The 18291-nt window shown below is 40.6% G+C and overlaps 1 protein-coding gene across 16 annotated transcripts in view; it reads left to right on the top strand.

Annotated features, from left to right (window-relative positions):
- GRIP1 (glutamate receptor interacting protein 1) overlaps positions 1-18291 on the top strand; it is a 919857-nt gene that overhangs the window by 816212 nt on the left and 85354 nt on the right. For 7 of the 16 annotated variants that reach the window (XM_073555470.1, XM_073555465.1, XM_073555475.1 and 4 more), the window contains exons 8-12: positions 2681-2828; positions 3048-3217; positions 6280-6435; positions 9651-9806; positions 13798-13984. In XM_073555470.1, coding sequence (XP_073411571.1) covers positions 2681-2828; positions 3048-3217; positions 6280-6435; positions 9651-9806; positions 13798-13984 — 817 coding nt within the window. The remainder of the gene's footprint in view (positions 1-2680; positions 2829-3047; positions 3218-6279; positions 6436-9650; positions 9807-13797; positions 13985-18291) is intronic. The other 9 variants (XM_073555466.1, XM_073555476.1, XM_073555463.1 and 6 more) reach the window with 3 other exon arrangements.

The raw sequence follows: 18291 nt of genomic DNA, 5'->3' as shown, positions 1-18291 counted from the left end.
TATAAGTCAAAAAATGACATACAATCACTACAAAAATGGGTATTATTGTGGTAATACTAGGACAATCGCAAATATCTATATTAGAAACATGTGAGGAAAGAACCGCGAAAAAAGTCCCACACTACAATTTTTACAAAATTACAAAAATGATTTTATTAGAATATAACAGGAAAAAAGGGAAAACGTGAGGTAGGAGTCAATAATGACCATAAATAGCACATGGGCAGAGATTTAGGGGTACACCAATGGTACATGGACAAAGGGATACTAATGATTTTAACAATATATAGTATAGGAATACAATATTCAACATTTGTTCCTTATTAATATAAAGCAGCCAGTCATATTGTGCAAAGGAGAAACGTAGAAATGACCAACACAAATGGTGGAGCCAGCCACCAATAGGGATGAGTACAAAAAACAGTAATCACAACAAATGAATTCACTGCATAGTATTACCTTTAGACTGGTCAGTAGTAGAAGCCCACCGAGGTGTACCCTCCCCGACGCACGTCCCACACTTGTATGTCATTTTTTGACTTATATAAATGGGGTGGTTTTTCATGAAACTATTATGGTTTATATTGCCAGAGTGTGCTGCAAAAAAAGAAAAAAAGAAAGAAATACTCCTCGGCTGTTCCTCTGTCTCACTGATTGGCTGCAGCAGTTAGGTGCCAACCAAGTGTGGGACTTTTTTCGCGGTTCTTTCCTCACATATTTCTTACTCTGGCAATATAGTAATTAAATCAAATGGGTGGAAAACACCTTTAATTCTTGATTTAGTTACATGTTGTAGTTACATAGGTTGAAAAAAGACCTACAGTAGGTCCATCAGGTTCAACCTTTCTTAATCATTTTAGGCTAGTTTCACATTTGCGTTTGGAGGCGCAGTGAACGCTCGCCGTGAAATTCCGCCCCCTGCCGCGCCTCCTCCTGTCACCTCCGCCTATGGGCGCATGCCAGTGCATGCGGCATGAATCATAGAATCATAGAATCGTAGAGTTGGAAGGGACCTCCTGGGCCATCTGGTCCAACCCCCTGCTCAAAGCAGGATTCGCTAAATCATCCCAGTCAGATGTCTGTCCAGCCTCTGTTTGAAGACTTCCATTGAAGGAGAACTCACCACTTCTTGTGGCAGCCTGTTCCACTCATTGATCACTCTAACTGTCAAAAAGTTTTTTCTAATATCTAATCTGTCTCCTCCCATTCAGTTTCATCCCATTGCTTCTAGTCTTTCCTTGTGCAAATTGAGAATAAAGTTGATCCTTCTACAATGTGACAGCCCTTTAGATATTTGTAGACAGCTATTAAGTCTCCTCTCAGTCTTCTCTTTTGCAAACTAAACATTCCCAAGTCCTGCAACCTTTCCTCATAAGACAGGGTTTGCAGACCGGTCACCATTCTGGTCGCTCTTTTCTGAACTTGCTCCAGTTTGTTGATGTCTTTTTTAAAATGTGGTGCCCAAAACTGGACACAATATTCCAGATGAGGTCTGACCAAAGAGGAGTAGAGGGAAATAATGACTTCATGTGATCTAGACTGTATGCTTCTCTTAATACATCCTAGAATTGCATTTGCCTTTTTTGCTGCTGCATCACACTGTTGACTCATATTCAGTCTGTGATCTATTAGTATACCCAAGTCTTTTTCACATGTGCTGTTGCTTAGCCCTATTCCTCCCATTCTGTATATGCTTTTTTCATTTTTATTGCCCAGATGTAGTACTTTGCATTTTTCCCTGTTAAAAACCATTCTGTTAGTTGCTGCCCACTGCTCCAGTTTATTTATGTCTTTTTGAATCCTCTCTCTCTCTTCTCTAGTATTAGCTATCCCTCCTAGCTTTGTGTCATCAGCAAATTTAATCAGTTTACCCTCAATTCCTTCATCTAAATCGTTGATAAAGATGTTGAACAATACAGGGCCCAGGACAGAGCCCTGTGGTACCCCACTTGAGACATTCTTCCAACTGGATGTGCAGCCATTTACAACCACTCTTTGGGTCCGATCACTAAGCCAGTTATGAATCCACCTAACAGTTGCCTTGTCCATTCCATACTTAGTCATTTTTTCAATAAGGATTGTATGAGATACTTTGTCAAATGCTTTGCCGAAGTCAAAATATACTATATCTACAGCATTTCCTATGCGTACCCTATCTTTAGCATTGGGGGCTGCAGCGTCTGAGGCTCTGTCACCACTAGCGCTGATGAATCATCAGCGCTAGCGGTATAGCATAACGCATATCACGTTATGCTATAGCGTTAATGCAGCCCGTCAACGCTATGCATTAAACGGGCTGTGTTAACGCTATGTGAACCTGGCCTTATTCAATTGATCTGCAGTAGGTTGTACCGTACTTAAAAAGCTAGATTTTTCAACTAAAAAAAAGTAAAAAAGTAAAGTAAATGCAAAAGAGAGGCAAAATTGTTCTCTTTTACTTTTACATATGGAATGATCCATATTTGGCTTTAAAGAAAAATGTAGAGTAAAACATTGAACCAAAGCTTGGTGAAGAATAGGTTATAAGTATAAATAAGAGGAGAACGATGAAGTGGTAAACTTTCCAATAAAACTGGAACAATACTAAAGTCCTTTGAATGCAACAGAGAACTATTCATTAAGGCTGCCTAATACATTGTGTAAAAATAATGCTTTGTCCTTGTTCCTCTCTCATACATAGATTCGGTGTCTACGGCATCTGGTCCACTCTTAGTTGAAGTTGCCAAAACTCCAGGCTCCAACCTTGGCGTTGCACTAACTACCTCGATGTACTGCAACAAACAGGTCATTGTTATCGACAAAATCAAATCTGCAAGTATCGCTGATAGGTAAGGCCACAAAATGTTTTAGTTTGGGTTTTTTCCCATCAGTATGACCTCTTTGTAATTCTAATTGAATCAAATCATATCTATGGCTGACAAAAGATATCACCGGCTGCAGTTGGGTTTGTTATAACAGTTCATACTCAGGAATAAATTAATGTAATGTAGTTATGGATATTGGATTGTTGACAAGAACATTAAGGAATTCCATTTCTTTGTACTCAGGTGTGGTGCACTTCATATTGGGGACCACATTTTGTCTGTAGATGGAACAAGTATGGAGTATTGCACATTAGCAGAAGCCACACAGCTCCTAGCAAGCACCTGTGAACAAGTAAAGCTAGAGATTCTTCCATACCATCAGACCCGGTTAGCACTAAAGGGGCCTGATCACGGTAAGATGATCACAAATATTGTGCCCTCCAAGAGGTATTCACTGTGGAACACTACTTTGCCAGCATTGCCACTATATGTCTTGATTATGATAATTAAAGCAATGACTCTTTGAAATTGTAGGCATCAGTGATTATGACATGTTAGCAATCCGTGATGTGTGTTCCACTATTTATTTTTCATTTAAAAATGTATTAATTGGCCAAAGCTTGCAGATGTCCTTAAAGGGTATCTGTCAGTAGGATTTCACCCCACAAACTATTTATATCCATATATAGCTCTTTCAAAGACAAATCCAGCAATACCTTTACCTAGACAGTCCATTCCACCATTCCTGAGAAATTAGCATTTGAATGGATATGCAAATGAAGGTGAAGTGCTTCCAGCCTGTGGAAGCTCTTCCCATGCCTTTGTCATTCTGTCTCTCACCTGCCAAACAATGTCTCCTTCTGCTGTGTAACTTTAAACAAAGAAGCCATGAGTTAAACAGAAGGAGCAAGCATTTGTTGAGGAATAGAGATGGAGGGTCAAAGGCTGGTGAAGACCTGCCACACTCTGAAAGCACTTCAGCCTCATTTACATATCCATTCAAACACGGATTTCTCTTTAATGGAGTAATGGACTGTCTAGATGAAGGTATTGCTGGACTTGTCTTTGAAAGATCTACATATGGATATAAATAGTTTGTGAGGCGAAATCCCGCTGACAGATTCCCTTTAAGTGAAATGGCAGTCCAGTGAACTAGAGTTTTTCCTCTAGATACCCTTACTATGGAAGACCATAGTTTTACCTACCTAAGAAATACTCCATTACCCTGCGATTCTTGTTGGCAATACACATTGATATTCAGTTTATAAAGGAGACTATGCTATTATTAGGCTCAATGCCTGAAGCCATTTAATACTACCATTTCTCCCTGTAGGTATTACTGCAGTTTCCAGGAGGGTAAATTTTAGGGGTATAAAGATACTCAGCCCCTGATATTTTTTGTAGAGTGACCCTCGAACATTGGGGCGTGTTTTGTTGTTGCATTTATTAATACTAATGATTTCAGTTTCAGATGGCCATAAAGGCTGATATGTTATTTTCAGTAAACTGTTGGCACACTTTTGTGCCAGCAGTTGAACAATAGCAGGCTTGTGTGGGAACAGAGGTCTGATGTGTTAGATTTTTTCATTGCTTCTGGGTTGCATTTTTTTTTGCATAACCATAAAGTGGTGATGATAAATGACAGCCTAGTTTAATTGGACATGCATCTTCTATTGGCATCCCACTTTTGTGGCCACATCGCCATTTTCTTCTTCCACCTATAACAGTTCTGAAGGCCAAGAATGAACGGCACATGTCTGTGATTCTTCAATGTGATGTACAGTAGGAGATCGCTGTTCAAAATATCAGCCAGGCCAGACTGTTTAAATGAAGAGTTGTACACTTTGGGGCCATCTACAATCACTAGTGTAGTGCTAGCTTTATGTTCATTTTTCATTAACATCCCTCCAACACCACCTGAAAGTGGACCCTTTACCCCCATATTGACAGAAACCAGAAAAGGTGCCCATGAAAATAAGAAACGTAATATATTTTATCAGATAAATTTGCTTCTTTCTCCTTTTAGGTTGAACTTTCACTCTCCATTTATGGGTGAAATTTGTATTCCATAAAGAGAGATGTTCCCATTACTGAGGAAGGATATGACAGTTGGTGCTTTTGAAGTTCTATGGTGGGGGAGGAGCTAGAAACAGACACTGACATTCTGCTGCAAGTTCTGAAATGACAGTTACCATCCTCCAAAGAACTTTTTAAGCACCAGTGCCATCTCCTATCTCAGTTATGGGAAAATCCATATTCACGGAAGACAGCTATGTCCTGTGAATTGTGAATTTTGAGAAAGAATGATCAGTCCAGGAGGAGGAAGAAGTAGATTTCTCTGATACAATAAATCACAAAGTTTCTTATTTAAATATGTACTATTGATTGATGAAACAAAAAAGTAAACAATTCTTACTCTTTTAAAGACCCTAATTTCTTGCCCCTAAAGTGGTCAGGTCTGTCTTCTGGGGGAAGAGATAAAGTAATAAAAAGCTTTTCTTGTCTTCCTGGCAACATACTTTTCTTGGCCATCCCATAAATTTCCGTTTTAAGTTGACAGCTGTGACTTACTGTAAGAATAGATAAGATATTACTAGAAGACACAAGGTTTGTCGTCTTTCTAACATTTTAGTCTTGATTGTTTATTCACTACTTTCCCTGCAAGCCGTTTTTTCTTCTTTTGACCTGCTGGGATTCATAACCTTCAAGCTGAGCGGCAAAATGCTTTTCTCAGATATAAAGACTGCGCCTAGGAAAACAAATTATTTTAACATCCAAGACACATTGTATTGTAGCTAAGCATTAGTTTTCAATTTTCTCTTTGAAAAGATCTTACGGCTTAGATTAATAAATCCATTTATCTCCACTTTACGTAGGAGTTATAAAATAGTAAATAAGCTTTAAATATTTTAGACCTGCCATCATGCACAGAATGCAAATGTATGCGCAGTACATCCCATTGGTATATTATACCCTGGGCAAACAATCCCAGACTGCTAAATAATGCGGTGTTGGGAAGGTGCAATATGTGATAAAGGTGATAACATCATGTAACATTCGTGTCATCTAAATTATGGAAGGTGGGTCTAATAATGTCTTAAAACCCTGGTGATGCCCCAGTTGCCAGCAATGTGCTCTGACTGTAATTGTTTAGCACTCACTGGATTGCTTTGAAGGGCTATTTCTGATATCAGTTAATGTGTAAAACGAAAAAAGTGGTTTGGTACCATGTTAGTTAATGTGTGTCACGTGGTAACAATTTGTATAAAATGGAAGACTGATATGTTAATAATCTATCTGTAATAGTCCTTGTAAAAGCCATGTAATGCCTCAATGTCAGCATCTAGGTCATGTTGCTTTCAATTGCCTTGCTAACTGCTCTCGCTTCCACTTTTATTCATTAAAACTCAGTTACCTTTCCCTCTTTTCTGGTTCTTTTCCTTTATGATTCCCTGTCATCCCTTCATACGGGCAGTAAAGGTTCAAAGGAGCAGCGAAAAGCAAGTTCCATGGGACAGCTCAACCAACAGCCACCGCCGCTTCACCAACCAACATTATAACACCTACCACCCTGACCATTCCAGGACGCCAGCCATGAAATGCCAGAAACCACCTCCTCAAAAACTCCTTCGTAATGAGCCACCTTTACTTTCTGCTTCTTCCTCTCTCCTCTCTTCTTCATGCTTTCTCATTTCAGGCATAACAGCATTGCTTGCTTTTACTTCTCACTTCTCCATACTAACAGAAGATGTGACATTGATATGCAGGTCTCCATATAGCCCTCTGGGTTGACATAAATGATGATCGCATGAGATATTCATGTACCAAAACAAAGAGTGCACAAATAAGGAAGATTCGGGCAGCACATTGTCTATTGTCTGCATGGGAGTCACATGGTGTCGTTTTGTGTAGTTTAATGTTTTCTGATGAGTTGTTGCATAGCAATGAATAATGTGCTCAAAAGCAAATTTTGGAGCTTTCCTTAGGTCCCAAGGGTAAGGACAGATGAAGCAAGTGTGCCGTGGTTTTGACGTGATCAAAAATCACATTCTGGTTTTGATTTTTCATTAAAAAAAACATGGTTTCAAAGGGCATTTTTCACTTTACTAACTGGCCATAGCCTAAGTTTTAAAAGCCGAGAAGGAATATGCAGAATATACATGGTCAAACTGACGCACTCAAAGATGTACACAGACAGAAGCAGACATATATACACATAGTTGCAAAAGAAGAAGGAAAAACCGAAGATGCAAGTCCAAATATGTAATTAAAATTATACAGCTTTATTAGTCAAAATACATTAAAACATCTGGGGTGGGGGGAGAAAGAAACTGGCAGCAAAAACTGACGCAATAGATCCACAAATTCACACGTGATGGATATTTTCTTCAATCTTTATTTTTTACTCTTATTACAATTGTATACTACCCACATGTGTATTTCATTTTTGTGTTCAATCTCCCCCCCTTTTTTTGAATATATACACATAGTGCCTGATTCATCAAAGTTATTATGCCAGTATTTTGGCATAAAAAAAGGCACACAACTTGCGGCTGCACTAAAATAGTGCGACTTTTGGTGTTCTCACTCATTTTTGCCCAGCTCTGACAAATTCGCTCGTCAAATTCAGGTGCTGGATAACGTCTCATAGCGAGGTGCACACTGAGGTGTACGCCACTCGTCTGGCTCTCCTGATTCAGGAAGACCAATTGATTCCTGGAGAGGCGTATGGAGCATCTGACTCTAGCACATCTCATAATCAGGACCGGTGAGAACAACACCGGTCTTGATTAATCTGGTCTACAGGTGGCATTCTCAGATCTGTTGTACACATCTGTGTGCTGTCCATTTTTTTACATGGACCCATAGAGTTTCATTGATCCATACACACATCTGTTTAAAAAAACGGATTCATGTGGCTAATCTGTAGGACTCAAAGCATGCCCTATTCTCATCTGTTTTGTGGATCCAATTCTCCCATTGAATTCTACAGTAATCCATTAAAATGGATGAAAAACAGGAGACATAAGGGCCAACTGATAAAAGATTTTACTCAAGAAAACTGATATAAAAACTCTTAAAAAGTCACTATTTTTTATTGTGGTGTTCTGATATTTGAAGTCTGAATCAGCTCTCCCCAAACAGGTGGAACTGTGGCAGGGCCACATTCACCCATCAAATTCATCAAGGGTGCCTGCCATTTTGTACGCCAGAAACTAGAGTAGCGTTTCTGATGTGGGGCGCCACTCAGAAGAGACGCCAAATTCATTAGGTGGCGTGCACCTCTTAGTAAATTTTGGCACTTTCTACTCCAGCACGACGACTAGTGTAGCACAAGTGTGCCCTAGGCCAGTCTTGATGAATCAGCCCTATACTTTTTATTTTAGTGTCTCTGATTCATCCATTTTTAACTGATCTATTGCAAAGTCAGTGGATAAAAAAATGCTCATATTCAGTTGTTTTCCATACCTTCCATTTTTAAAATAAGATGAGAAAAAAATGAACCTAAAACAGATTACATATGAGAAAAAAAACAGTCCAGTTTTTACACAGATGTAAAAACTGAAGCAGGTGTGTGACTGTAGCCTATTAGTGTTAGTAATCACTGATAAGGATGCCCAATGGGCACTTGTTATTTGGAAGAATTGACTAGGTCCACTCCCTTATAGGAAAGGTAACTGGGTAATAATGCATCTAGGTAATAAACAAATATAATTTTACACATCTTCTAGGCCGTGTAACATTATTAAATTAATTATGGATCATAATGATCTGAAAATGAAAATATTAAGACATGAACTTTTTTTTGTCCTTTTTCTTGTGTCTCACCCATGTCGTGACTGTCATTGTTGTGGACAAGTTGTGTTGTGCCTTCAAGCAGTAGTGGCTTGTATGTGTGTCCATAGATCACATTTATTCCAGTTCTGTTGCTCGCTGATGTTTTTTACTGATACATTAGATAATTAACTTGTAGATATGAAGTGCAAAATGGTTGCAAACATCATTTACCTATGTGAAAGATCAATTAGGAATGTAAAAGCATGTCAAATGAAAAGTGCTTAGAAAATTGCCATAGCCGTTACATTATGGAGTCTCCGAAAGATTTCTGATTGAGTACATCTCTCTCTATTAATCATTATATATCTAAAGCGGAAACATCTGGTTTTCTCTTCCCTTCAAGTAAAACAAATTAAAAAACACATACATAATGTAGTAAAATGACTAAGTCATTCTGAAACGTAATGTAATGTCCAACTGGATTAATGATAGCTAGATGTGAGTCTGTTCATTAAGCTTCATTTATGGTTCCTCTACAAAATTCATGCTTCTAGTATAACAGTTTGACATGCCAAACATTAAACGGGAACCTGTCATGTTGAAAATGGTGTCTGGTCTTCTGCAGGATGTTATAGGACATGATGCTGATTAGATTGGTGTATATTTTTAGGGAGTTTCTAAAAAAAAAGTGCATTTTATTTATTGAATTCTTTGGTGTTTGTACACACGTGAGTCCAGTGGGTGTCCTATTCCGTGATTGACAGTCTTTTCTGTATGTCTGTGCATGCAGATGTAGCTATCAGTCACAGAGTAGGACCGCCCTCAGGAATAATGCATATATACACCGAGGATTTCAAGACATAAAATACAAGTTATACTAAATCTTTTCCAAGAAACCTATATATTAGTCTGTTCAAAATCTACTTTCCTAGACCATGCTGTATACAGATCGGACAGTATGTGCAACGCGACTGGTTCCCTTTAAGGCTGCTACCAATCCTTAGATTGCAGTGCCCCATCCTGGATTCCCCCCCGAGTGTGGTATACTATGTGTACTCTTTCTTACAGCAGCATTGGTATCTTCATCCTTCTCTCCTACCTCCATGAGCGTATACAGCCTAAGCTCGCTCAACACGGGGACTCTACCTCGCAGTCTGTACCCTACCAGTCCACGAGGAACGCTAATGAGAAGGAGAATGAAGAAGAAGGACTTCAAAAGTTCATGTAAGTTGCTTCCCAACGCTTTTCTTTTCTACAGTATATTATAAGAGTACTATTCATTGTAGCTGTTATCAATGCAAAGATTACATTGTAAAATCTTGTCCTTGATGACAAATCTCCTACAGGATTAATTTAAAGGACTTTTCCATGATTTTACATTTTTCAAAATCCGTCAATAACGTGTTTTTTCTTTAATTACAAAAAAAATTAGCTTCATACCTTTTTTTTATTTTCGAGCATACGCACCTGGTTTTAGTTTTTTTACTTTTGTTCTGGGAAATGTTAGAACAGCATTTTACGTCATTTACAATACTGCCTTGCAGTGCACCGTTACCTTCTTTGACTGCCCTCTCCATACCTCCAATGATACCCACCCATAGACTGCCATCACTGAGCATAGTTACCATCTGTCACGATGACATTGATTTTTTTAACTCCAATTAGGTGTTTGCATTACAAGGATTAATTGTAATAACTGATGGCTGAAAGCTTGTACATCCGACAGCTTTCTCTTATGACTCCCTCATACACATGAACAATTGGATTGGGCTCCATCTGCTTTCACTTCAGTGGGAGCTAAGCTGCAGTAACCGGGAATAGATACTACTAAACCTTATCCCGGCCGTAGCGTTTTGGCTTTGTACATTGTGTATAAGCATCTGAAACAGGAGGTGGAAACCGCTGACAGGTCATCAATATTTAAGTCCTGAGCAACCCCTTTTTGTAACTAATGGAAATCACATTTCATTCTATACTTAAAGGGAACCTTTCGCCAAACTTTTCATGTTGAACTGGACACAATGTAATAGTGGCTGCAAGGCCGAATAAAATGTTTTTGTTCGCTTTTTTTTTTTCACTTTAGCTTCTCCATTGAGGACATTTGGCAGTCAAAGTATTTAGCACCTAATGATTTAACTTTTGGTAAATCCAAATGGGTGTTTCCAGATTTTTCACTGAAAACGTGTAATGATGCTAACCAGTCATACTTGAGCAACAAAAAAGCACAAAAAGGAAAACGCCCCCCCATTATAGTGTAGGACCGAGCAGGTTTCTCAGTGTGTGAGATGTAGTAATATGTCTCACACAGGAGAGGTGGATCAATCATGCTTTGGGGTTGTGTTGCAGCCAATGGCACGGGAACATTTCACGGGCAGAGGAAAGAATGGATTAAATGAAATTTCAATAAGTTCTTGATGCAAACATAACATCTGTAAAAAAAAAAAAAAGCTGAAGTTAAAAAGAGGATAGTTTCTAGAAATGGATAATGATCCTAAACACATGTCAAAATCCACAATAGACTACCTCAAAAGGCACAAGCTGAAGGATTTACAATGGCCCTCACAGTCCCCTGATCTGAAAATCATTGAGGGTGTGTACACACGCTGCGGATTCTGCTGCGGATCCGCGGAAGTAGTACCATTATAACCTATGGAAATCAAAAACCGCTGTGCAGACGGTGCAGATTTTTTCGCGCGGATTTTCCATTGTTGAATGAATCTACAAATTAGATTTTACAAGCTGTGATACTTTCAAAAGTGGGTGCTACTAGATACTAACCATGCAGGGTGCCAAAGTTTTTGCATCAGACCATTTTCCTTGAAAGTGGGTGCTACTAGATACTAACCATGCAGGGTGCCAAAGTTTTTGCATCAGTCCATTTTCCTTTTCGTGATTTTTAAAATGTAAAATATGAAAAAATACTTTTTTTGTGTCTAAAATACAAAGGAAATTTATTTATTTTACTCATTTATATAGCGGTATTAATTCCACTGCACTTTACAGACACTATTGGCACTGTCCCTGATGGGGCTCACAATCTAGAATCCCTATCAGTATGTCTTTGGATGTTTAACCTTAACTTTAGGCCTTTTAGAGATCATTTCATCTTCAGTTTGATCAGGCCTGGATCACACTTCTGTTTTTTAAAATCCGTCCAAATCCGTCGTTTTCCGTTAAAAAACGGATCCGCCATTTTTTTGGAGGATCCGTTTTTTGGTCCCATAGACTTCCATTAGCGGTTACCGCGGATCCGTCAAAAAAACGGATCCGTTTGCGGTAAAACGGAAACTGATTTGATTTTTCACACAAAAACGGATGCAAAAAACAGATGGCGGATGCCAAAAAACAAATGTGTGAAACAGGCCTTAATTGTTCATAATAACAGTGACTTTGACCAAGGGTGCCCAAAGTTTCACATGCTACTGCATTCTTGGTTGTGGCCACTAACAACTAACTCATTATACGAGTGGTGGTAACTATAGATACCAAAGCTACTGTAATGCCTTAGACATGGGGGTAAGGGATATAGCTAATCAGAAGAATAATACTACATTTCTAATTGGAAGTATTTGATATTATTATTATTACACCTACTAGATATTTTGATAGGATCTTGGAGCTAGGAATACCCCTTTAACAAAAATGAACTCATTAGGTGCCAGAATGCTGCTAATATATCTACAATGGGGAGGCTAAATGTTTCCACTCTGCAGTCACGATTACATCCTGTATCCAGATCAATGTGGAAAATTTGGTGAAAGATCCTCTGTAAAGGGGGCTTTACACATCGCTACATTTGACACTTACCTCCGACTGGCCACCCGCTGGATATCGCTGATCGCGCGCGAACGTCCAGGGCCATTTTCTCCTCGTTGGCGTCCCGCTGGCGCCGACTAGTGACGCATGGACGCAGGCGGAAGTCGTCATCATCGCTGCTGTGTGACAGGTAAGAACGACCGCCGAGCATCGCTGGATCGCTGCTGTGTCGCTGGTGAGATCTGCCTGTTTGGCAGCTCACTAGCGACCATTTAGCGATGCACCAGCGATCCTGACCAGGTCGTATCGTTGTCAGGATCTCTGGTGCATCGCTAAATGTAACGGGACCCTAAGACTCGTTTGCTTTTGAATACCGGAATACCTAAAGGTATGCTAATAAAAATGGAAATCTGATGGACACATTACATAGAGTTAATGACTGATCCATGATATCTGTTATGGATCTTGTGAAAATGGCCGCCATGACGCCAGTGTGAACAGAGTCTTTCTCCATTTACAAAGCCTCACTGTGATTATTAGTAATGACTAATCAGTTAAGTAAAGGACTTTGTTAAATAAACTGAGCAAGTTCCATTGACAGCATGTAGCAATGTTCTCAATTAGTTGCTGTTGCCTGGCTAATTGACTTTTAATAGTGACCCTTTTTCAGTAAACTGTACGTGCCGATTTCACAGCAGCCGCTCGTTTGTTCTGAAATATTTCCTGTTAAACAATAAATGATATGACTTGTTAAATAACAGTCTCTGACTGAGCTCTTCCTGTAGACGGAGAATTATTTCTCAGTGAGTTATTTCATGCACGTTTTCTGTAGGACTTATGGACACCTAATCATGCAGATCCTATATGAGATGATGGTACCTCTTAAATTCCAACTTTTCTCCACCAGTGAATTACAGATTTTGTTAATGATCCTCATGCTATGGACCTCAAAGTCCTATTACTAGAGCAAAAATTGTAACATACAGTCAACTCTATGTAGGATGAAACTCAAAATCAACCTGTGATTGTATTACTTTGATAGGAAAAAAGATATCCTTAAAGAACATTGTCATTTTTCAAGGAAAACTTTGTTGGTCAGGCTGTTTCGTCCATTGCATTGCTGGCACGAATGGTGGATGTTCATACCTGGGTATGGACCTGTAAGACTGAAAGTCCGCATTGGCCTGGTCCTCGTTCCCTATGTATTTTCCATAATGCACAGTCGCCTGTGAGAACTGTTGTCCCCACATATAATCCCAAATTATTCTCTAAGCATCACCGGCTTCTTGCTCTGGCATTGTGACAGCCATTCTATTCACTGTCCATCTGTTTGTATGAGAAAAACCATAATATTTTTCTTATTGAGTACTGTTTAATTTTTATTATTAGAAATGTTTTTTTTCTTACTGGTAAGAAAATTTTACATACTGATGGGTTTTTTTTATGTTGGCCATTGCAGTGTCCCTGGCATCCAGCACGGTTGGTTTGGCAGGACAGGTCGTCCATACAGAAAGTACAGAAGTGGGGCTGACTGCTGACCCCATAGTAGGATTTGGTATACAACTTCAGGGCAGTGTGTTTGCCACGGAGACCTTGTCTTCTCCACCCTTAATTTCCTACATTGATATTGACAGTCCAGCTGAAAGGTGAGTTAAAAAGTGTTTAGGTTGCCGATATGGTTTATTTTATAGTCATTTTGGTTTCTATAGTCGTATATGTCCTACAAATAGTAATGTGTTTTTTTCAGGGAACCAAATGTAGACAAATTAATTATTTAATTTCGCAACTAAGAATAAAGGCCCCCGTCTCACATAGCGAGATCGCTGAAGCGTCACCGATTTTGTGACGCAACAGCGACCTCGCCAGCGATCTCGTTACGTGTGACACATAGCCGCGACCGGCATTTTTTGATCGCTGGTATCCCGCTGGCAAGTGCGCATCGCTATGTTTGATACCGATGAGCTACCTCATTAGCGACGCAGAAATCATGGACGCAGGCGTGAGTTGTCAGAATCGCTGCTGTGTGACAAGCTCCCAATGACCACCGAGGTCGTTATACAAATCGCTGGATCGTTGCTGCGTCGTTGGGTAAGTCTGCCTGTTAGACGGCCATGTAGCAATCATTTAGGGACGCACCAGCGATCCTTATCAGGTCGTATCGTTGTCGGGATCGCTGGTGCGTCGTTTAGTGTAACGGTACCCTTAACAAAGATTTGCCAAGCTGTGCCCGCATGTCTTCACTCTTGACACTTGTTGGATATTGCAAGTATCACAGGCACAGCAAAGTAAACCATGAGTATGGGTAATGCAAATCCAATAAATTAATCTACATATATCCCTACTGCCCTACTGTGTGTTGTTGTTTTTTTTTTCTAATACTGCTACCAGAGTTTGAGAACATGGACTGCTCAAAAATTAGGTTTTGAGGCAGAACCTCTTAATTTTAGTGAAAGCGACAGATAGGCCCCAATTTATAAAAACAATTCTGGTGTAAATTGTGTTGAAAAGTCTCCCAAATCTTTGCACAACTCGAAATTGCACAAACATTTTGCCACTTTTGACGTTTGCACGCTAATTTTTTCCAGTTTTGCCAAAATAGGCAGAGCTGGGACAGAACGTATTGTTACCCCACAGCTCGTCTAACTCATGATGATCTGTGGTATTCCTTTTGTTAGAAATCTTAGGCTATGGGGGGCGTGGCCTAGCACGGATGTGAGCGGACGCTAGGCAGAGGAGCTCTGCCATCAGCTTTATGAAAAATCCTTCATCAGGCCGCTTTAACACTGACCTGGGCACATCTATTGGCACAGTGAGTGCCTGAGGGTCGGGAGGAGACGCCGGGAGTGCAGAGGAGCGCCGAGATGGGGAGGAGGAGGCAGAAAGATATCGGGGAGGATGGCAGCGTGACTGCACAAGATGGCGCCGGGAAGGTGGAGGAGGCGCGGAGACAATCTGAAAGCTATGGTAAACGGTCACAGATCCTCCAGAAGCTGCAGCGCTTTGCAAGGGAGGAGGAGGGGGACACCGAAGAAGGTATAGTGCTGGAGGGAGAAGGGGTGAGCGATGAAGCCGTAGGAGATGCTGATAACAGGAGAAGAGGGGGAGGGGAAGTCGCTGCCCCTGAGTGTATGTCTGAGGAGGAAGACAGTGGAGCTGATGATGAGACCCCTGAGAGAGAGCCAACCTTGAAAGATGTCGATCTGCAAAAAGACACTGACTAGATTGAATAGCCGGGTTGATAAGATTAAAGAAGAAATCACTGGCATTAAGGAGGCACTGAACAAAGCAGATACCAGGATGGGTGCTGTGGAAGAGAGGGTGAGCACCACTGAGGACTCTGTAAACAAAATGCAGAAAACTCAGACCCAGCATGCCCAAAAGATATCAGAAGTTCACTTAAAGCAGGACGATTTAGAAAATAGATCAAGGAGGAACAATCTTAGATTTGTGGGCTTTCCGGAAAAAGCAGAGGGCAACGACCCCACCGACTTTATTGAGCAATGGATCCTATCCAAGATCGGCAGAGACACGCTTTCCAGGGTATTCGCGGTGGAGAGAGCACACCGTGTCCCCCTACGACCCCTCCCGCCGGGTAGTGCTCCCCGTACTTTGCTGGCCAGGATACTGAATTGCAGGGACAGAGAGACTATCCTCCGGGAGGCCAGGAGGCTGCATGACCTCACGTTTAATGGAAGCCGTATTGAAATATATCCGGACTATTCAGCAGAGGTCCAGAAAATGCGGATGAAATTTGGCGAGGTCAAGAGAGGAATGAGAGCGCTGGGAGTGAAGTATTCTATGATGTATCCTGCTAAACTGAGAGTAGCAGCGTTGGGGTCTGTTCAGTTCTTCCCGACCCCAGAAGAAGCCATCAAATGGATGGAGAACAATCGTTCCAAGCTGGGAGCAGAGAGAGACGGAGAAGGATGAAGTAGTGACTCTCGGACATATATCCTTTTATCTTTTTGATGTGGTGCCCTGAGGTACCTGGTTTTTCAGAACTATTTTTAGGGATATTGATCCCCGGGTGTTCTTTTTTGATGTTTATTGCAATATCCTTGTTAGAAAATGTTATGCGGCCTGATGAGTATTGATGAGCATTTTTGTTTTTGATGGAGGGAGTGATAGACGCCAAAGGAAGGAGACTCAGTGGCTTTATATGGGTTTGAAATAATTGGGTGCTGGCTGTACCCTCTCTCGTTGAAAAGAGAGAATCAGCTAGATTGGGATGGAGGGGGGGGGGAGTGGAGGGGGACAAGGGGGGCCTTGTTATTGGGAAGTTCATATACTGCAATATAATATAGTGACCACAGGAGATCGGTTATATTTTATATTTTTATGACATAATGAGTGGTGATGCAAAAATTCTAAGTTGGAACGTACGGGGAGTCTCAGATCCAAATAAAAGAGCGGCAGTTATGGCAGAAATTAGAAAGCATAACCCAGCTATCACATGTCTATTGGAAACTCACTTGATTAAAGGAAAGGAAAATTGGTTGGAGAAAAAATGGGTCACTCGGGCTTATCACTCTATGTATTCGGCTTACGCAAGGGGAGTATCTGTACTGATACACTCTCATACTCATTATGAAGAAATTGATTCTTACATAGATAAGGATGGACAGTTTGTTTCCCTGCACTGTCGAATTTCTGGAATATGCATAATTGTGGTAGCCCTCTATATTCCACCCCCATATTCGAAAAAGAAACTGCAGGAGATTTTTGAGTGGATTGGGGGAGAGGGGAGTGCCCAGTACTAATATTAGGAGACGTTAATAATGTTATGAATGAGTATTGGGATCGGGCGGGTAACGGGGGAAATTGCTCTAGGAAAGACAGGATGACCCCATTTGGGACATATGTTATCGAAATGGATATGATAGACTTATGGAGAGTACGTAATGAGGGGAAGAAATGCTTTTCGTGTTATTCGACTTCGTATCACACTTTATCACGAATAGATTTAGCACTGGGTAATAGGGGCATGGACAGAATGGTTGGGACGGTGGAATACTTACAGAGACTTATCTCCGATCACAGGGCAGTTGTGGTTAGTCTGAGAGTGGGAATGGGGAAAGGGAAGAGAGCAGGGGGGACAATTCATCCGGAATGGCTCAAATGTTTAAACATGGGAACTATTAAAAATGATATAGTTGAGTTCTTTCAGTTAAACGAAGGTACTGCGGATCCACTTATAGTATGGGACGCCATGAAAGCTTACTTGCGGGGACTATTCATACGAGATATCTCAAGGCAGAAGACACGAACGAGGCAGGTAAACCAAGAGGCAGCAGATAGGCTCAGCAGGGCAGAGGAAGAAATGATAGTTAGACCCAATGCCGACACCCAAAATGCATTAAAAGAAGCACAAGAGGAAGTAAATAAGTTATATCTACAAGGGATAGATAAGAAAAGGGCATTCCAAAAAGCATTGTTCTATGAAGAAGGGGAAAAGGTGGGACACTTATTATCAGTGATTACTGCAGCGCAGAAAAAACCCTCACAAATATATGAAATTGTCACTAAAGATGGGGCAGTCCATAAGGACACCACCGGGATATTGGAATGTTTTAAGGAATATTATGTAGAATTGTATACTTCGGAATTGAGGGCCTCGGATTTTGAGATGGATAGATACTTACAAGAGATAGAGTTACCTAAGTTAGATGATATTGATAAACAAAACTTGGAAGAATTATTTACTGTGGAAGAGGTAGAGAAAGCTATCCTATCATTAACAAATGACAGGTCACCTGGATCTGACGGGATCCCGGGAGAAGTGTACAAAGAGTTAATAGGAATTGTAGCGCCTAAACTTAAGCATGTACTTGAGGTGGCAGCAGAGAAGGGGGTATTGCCAAGATCTATGAGGGAGGCTGTAATTGTGGTGATTCCTAAGGAAGGGAAAGATGCCTCATCCGTAGAATCCTATAGACCAATCTCGTTATTGACA

The sequence above is a fragment of the Dendrobates tinctorius genome, unplaced genomic scaffold, assembly GCF_039654945.1.
Source record: "Dendrobates tinctorius isolate UK_male_01 unplaced genomic scaffold, ASM3965494v1 ptg000224l, whole genome shotgun sequence".
Lineage (NCBI taxonomy): Eukaryota > Metazoa > Chordata > Amphibia > Anura > Dendrobatidae > Dendrobates > Dendrobates tinctorius.
The sequence above is the reverse complement of the archived record's forward strand: the minus strand, read 5'-3'. Positions and strand labels throughout refer to the sequence as shown.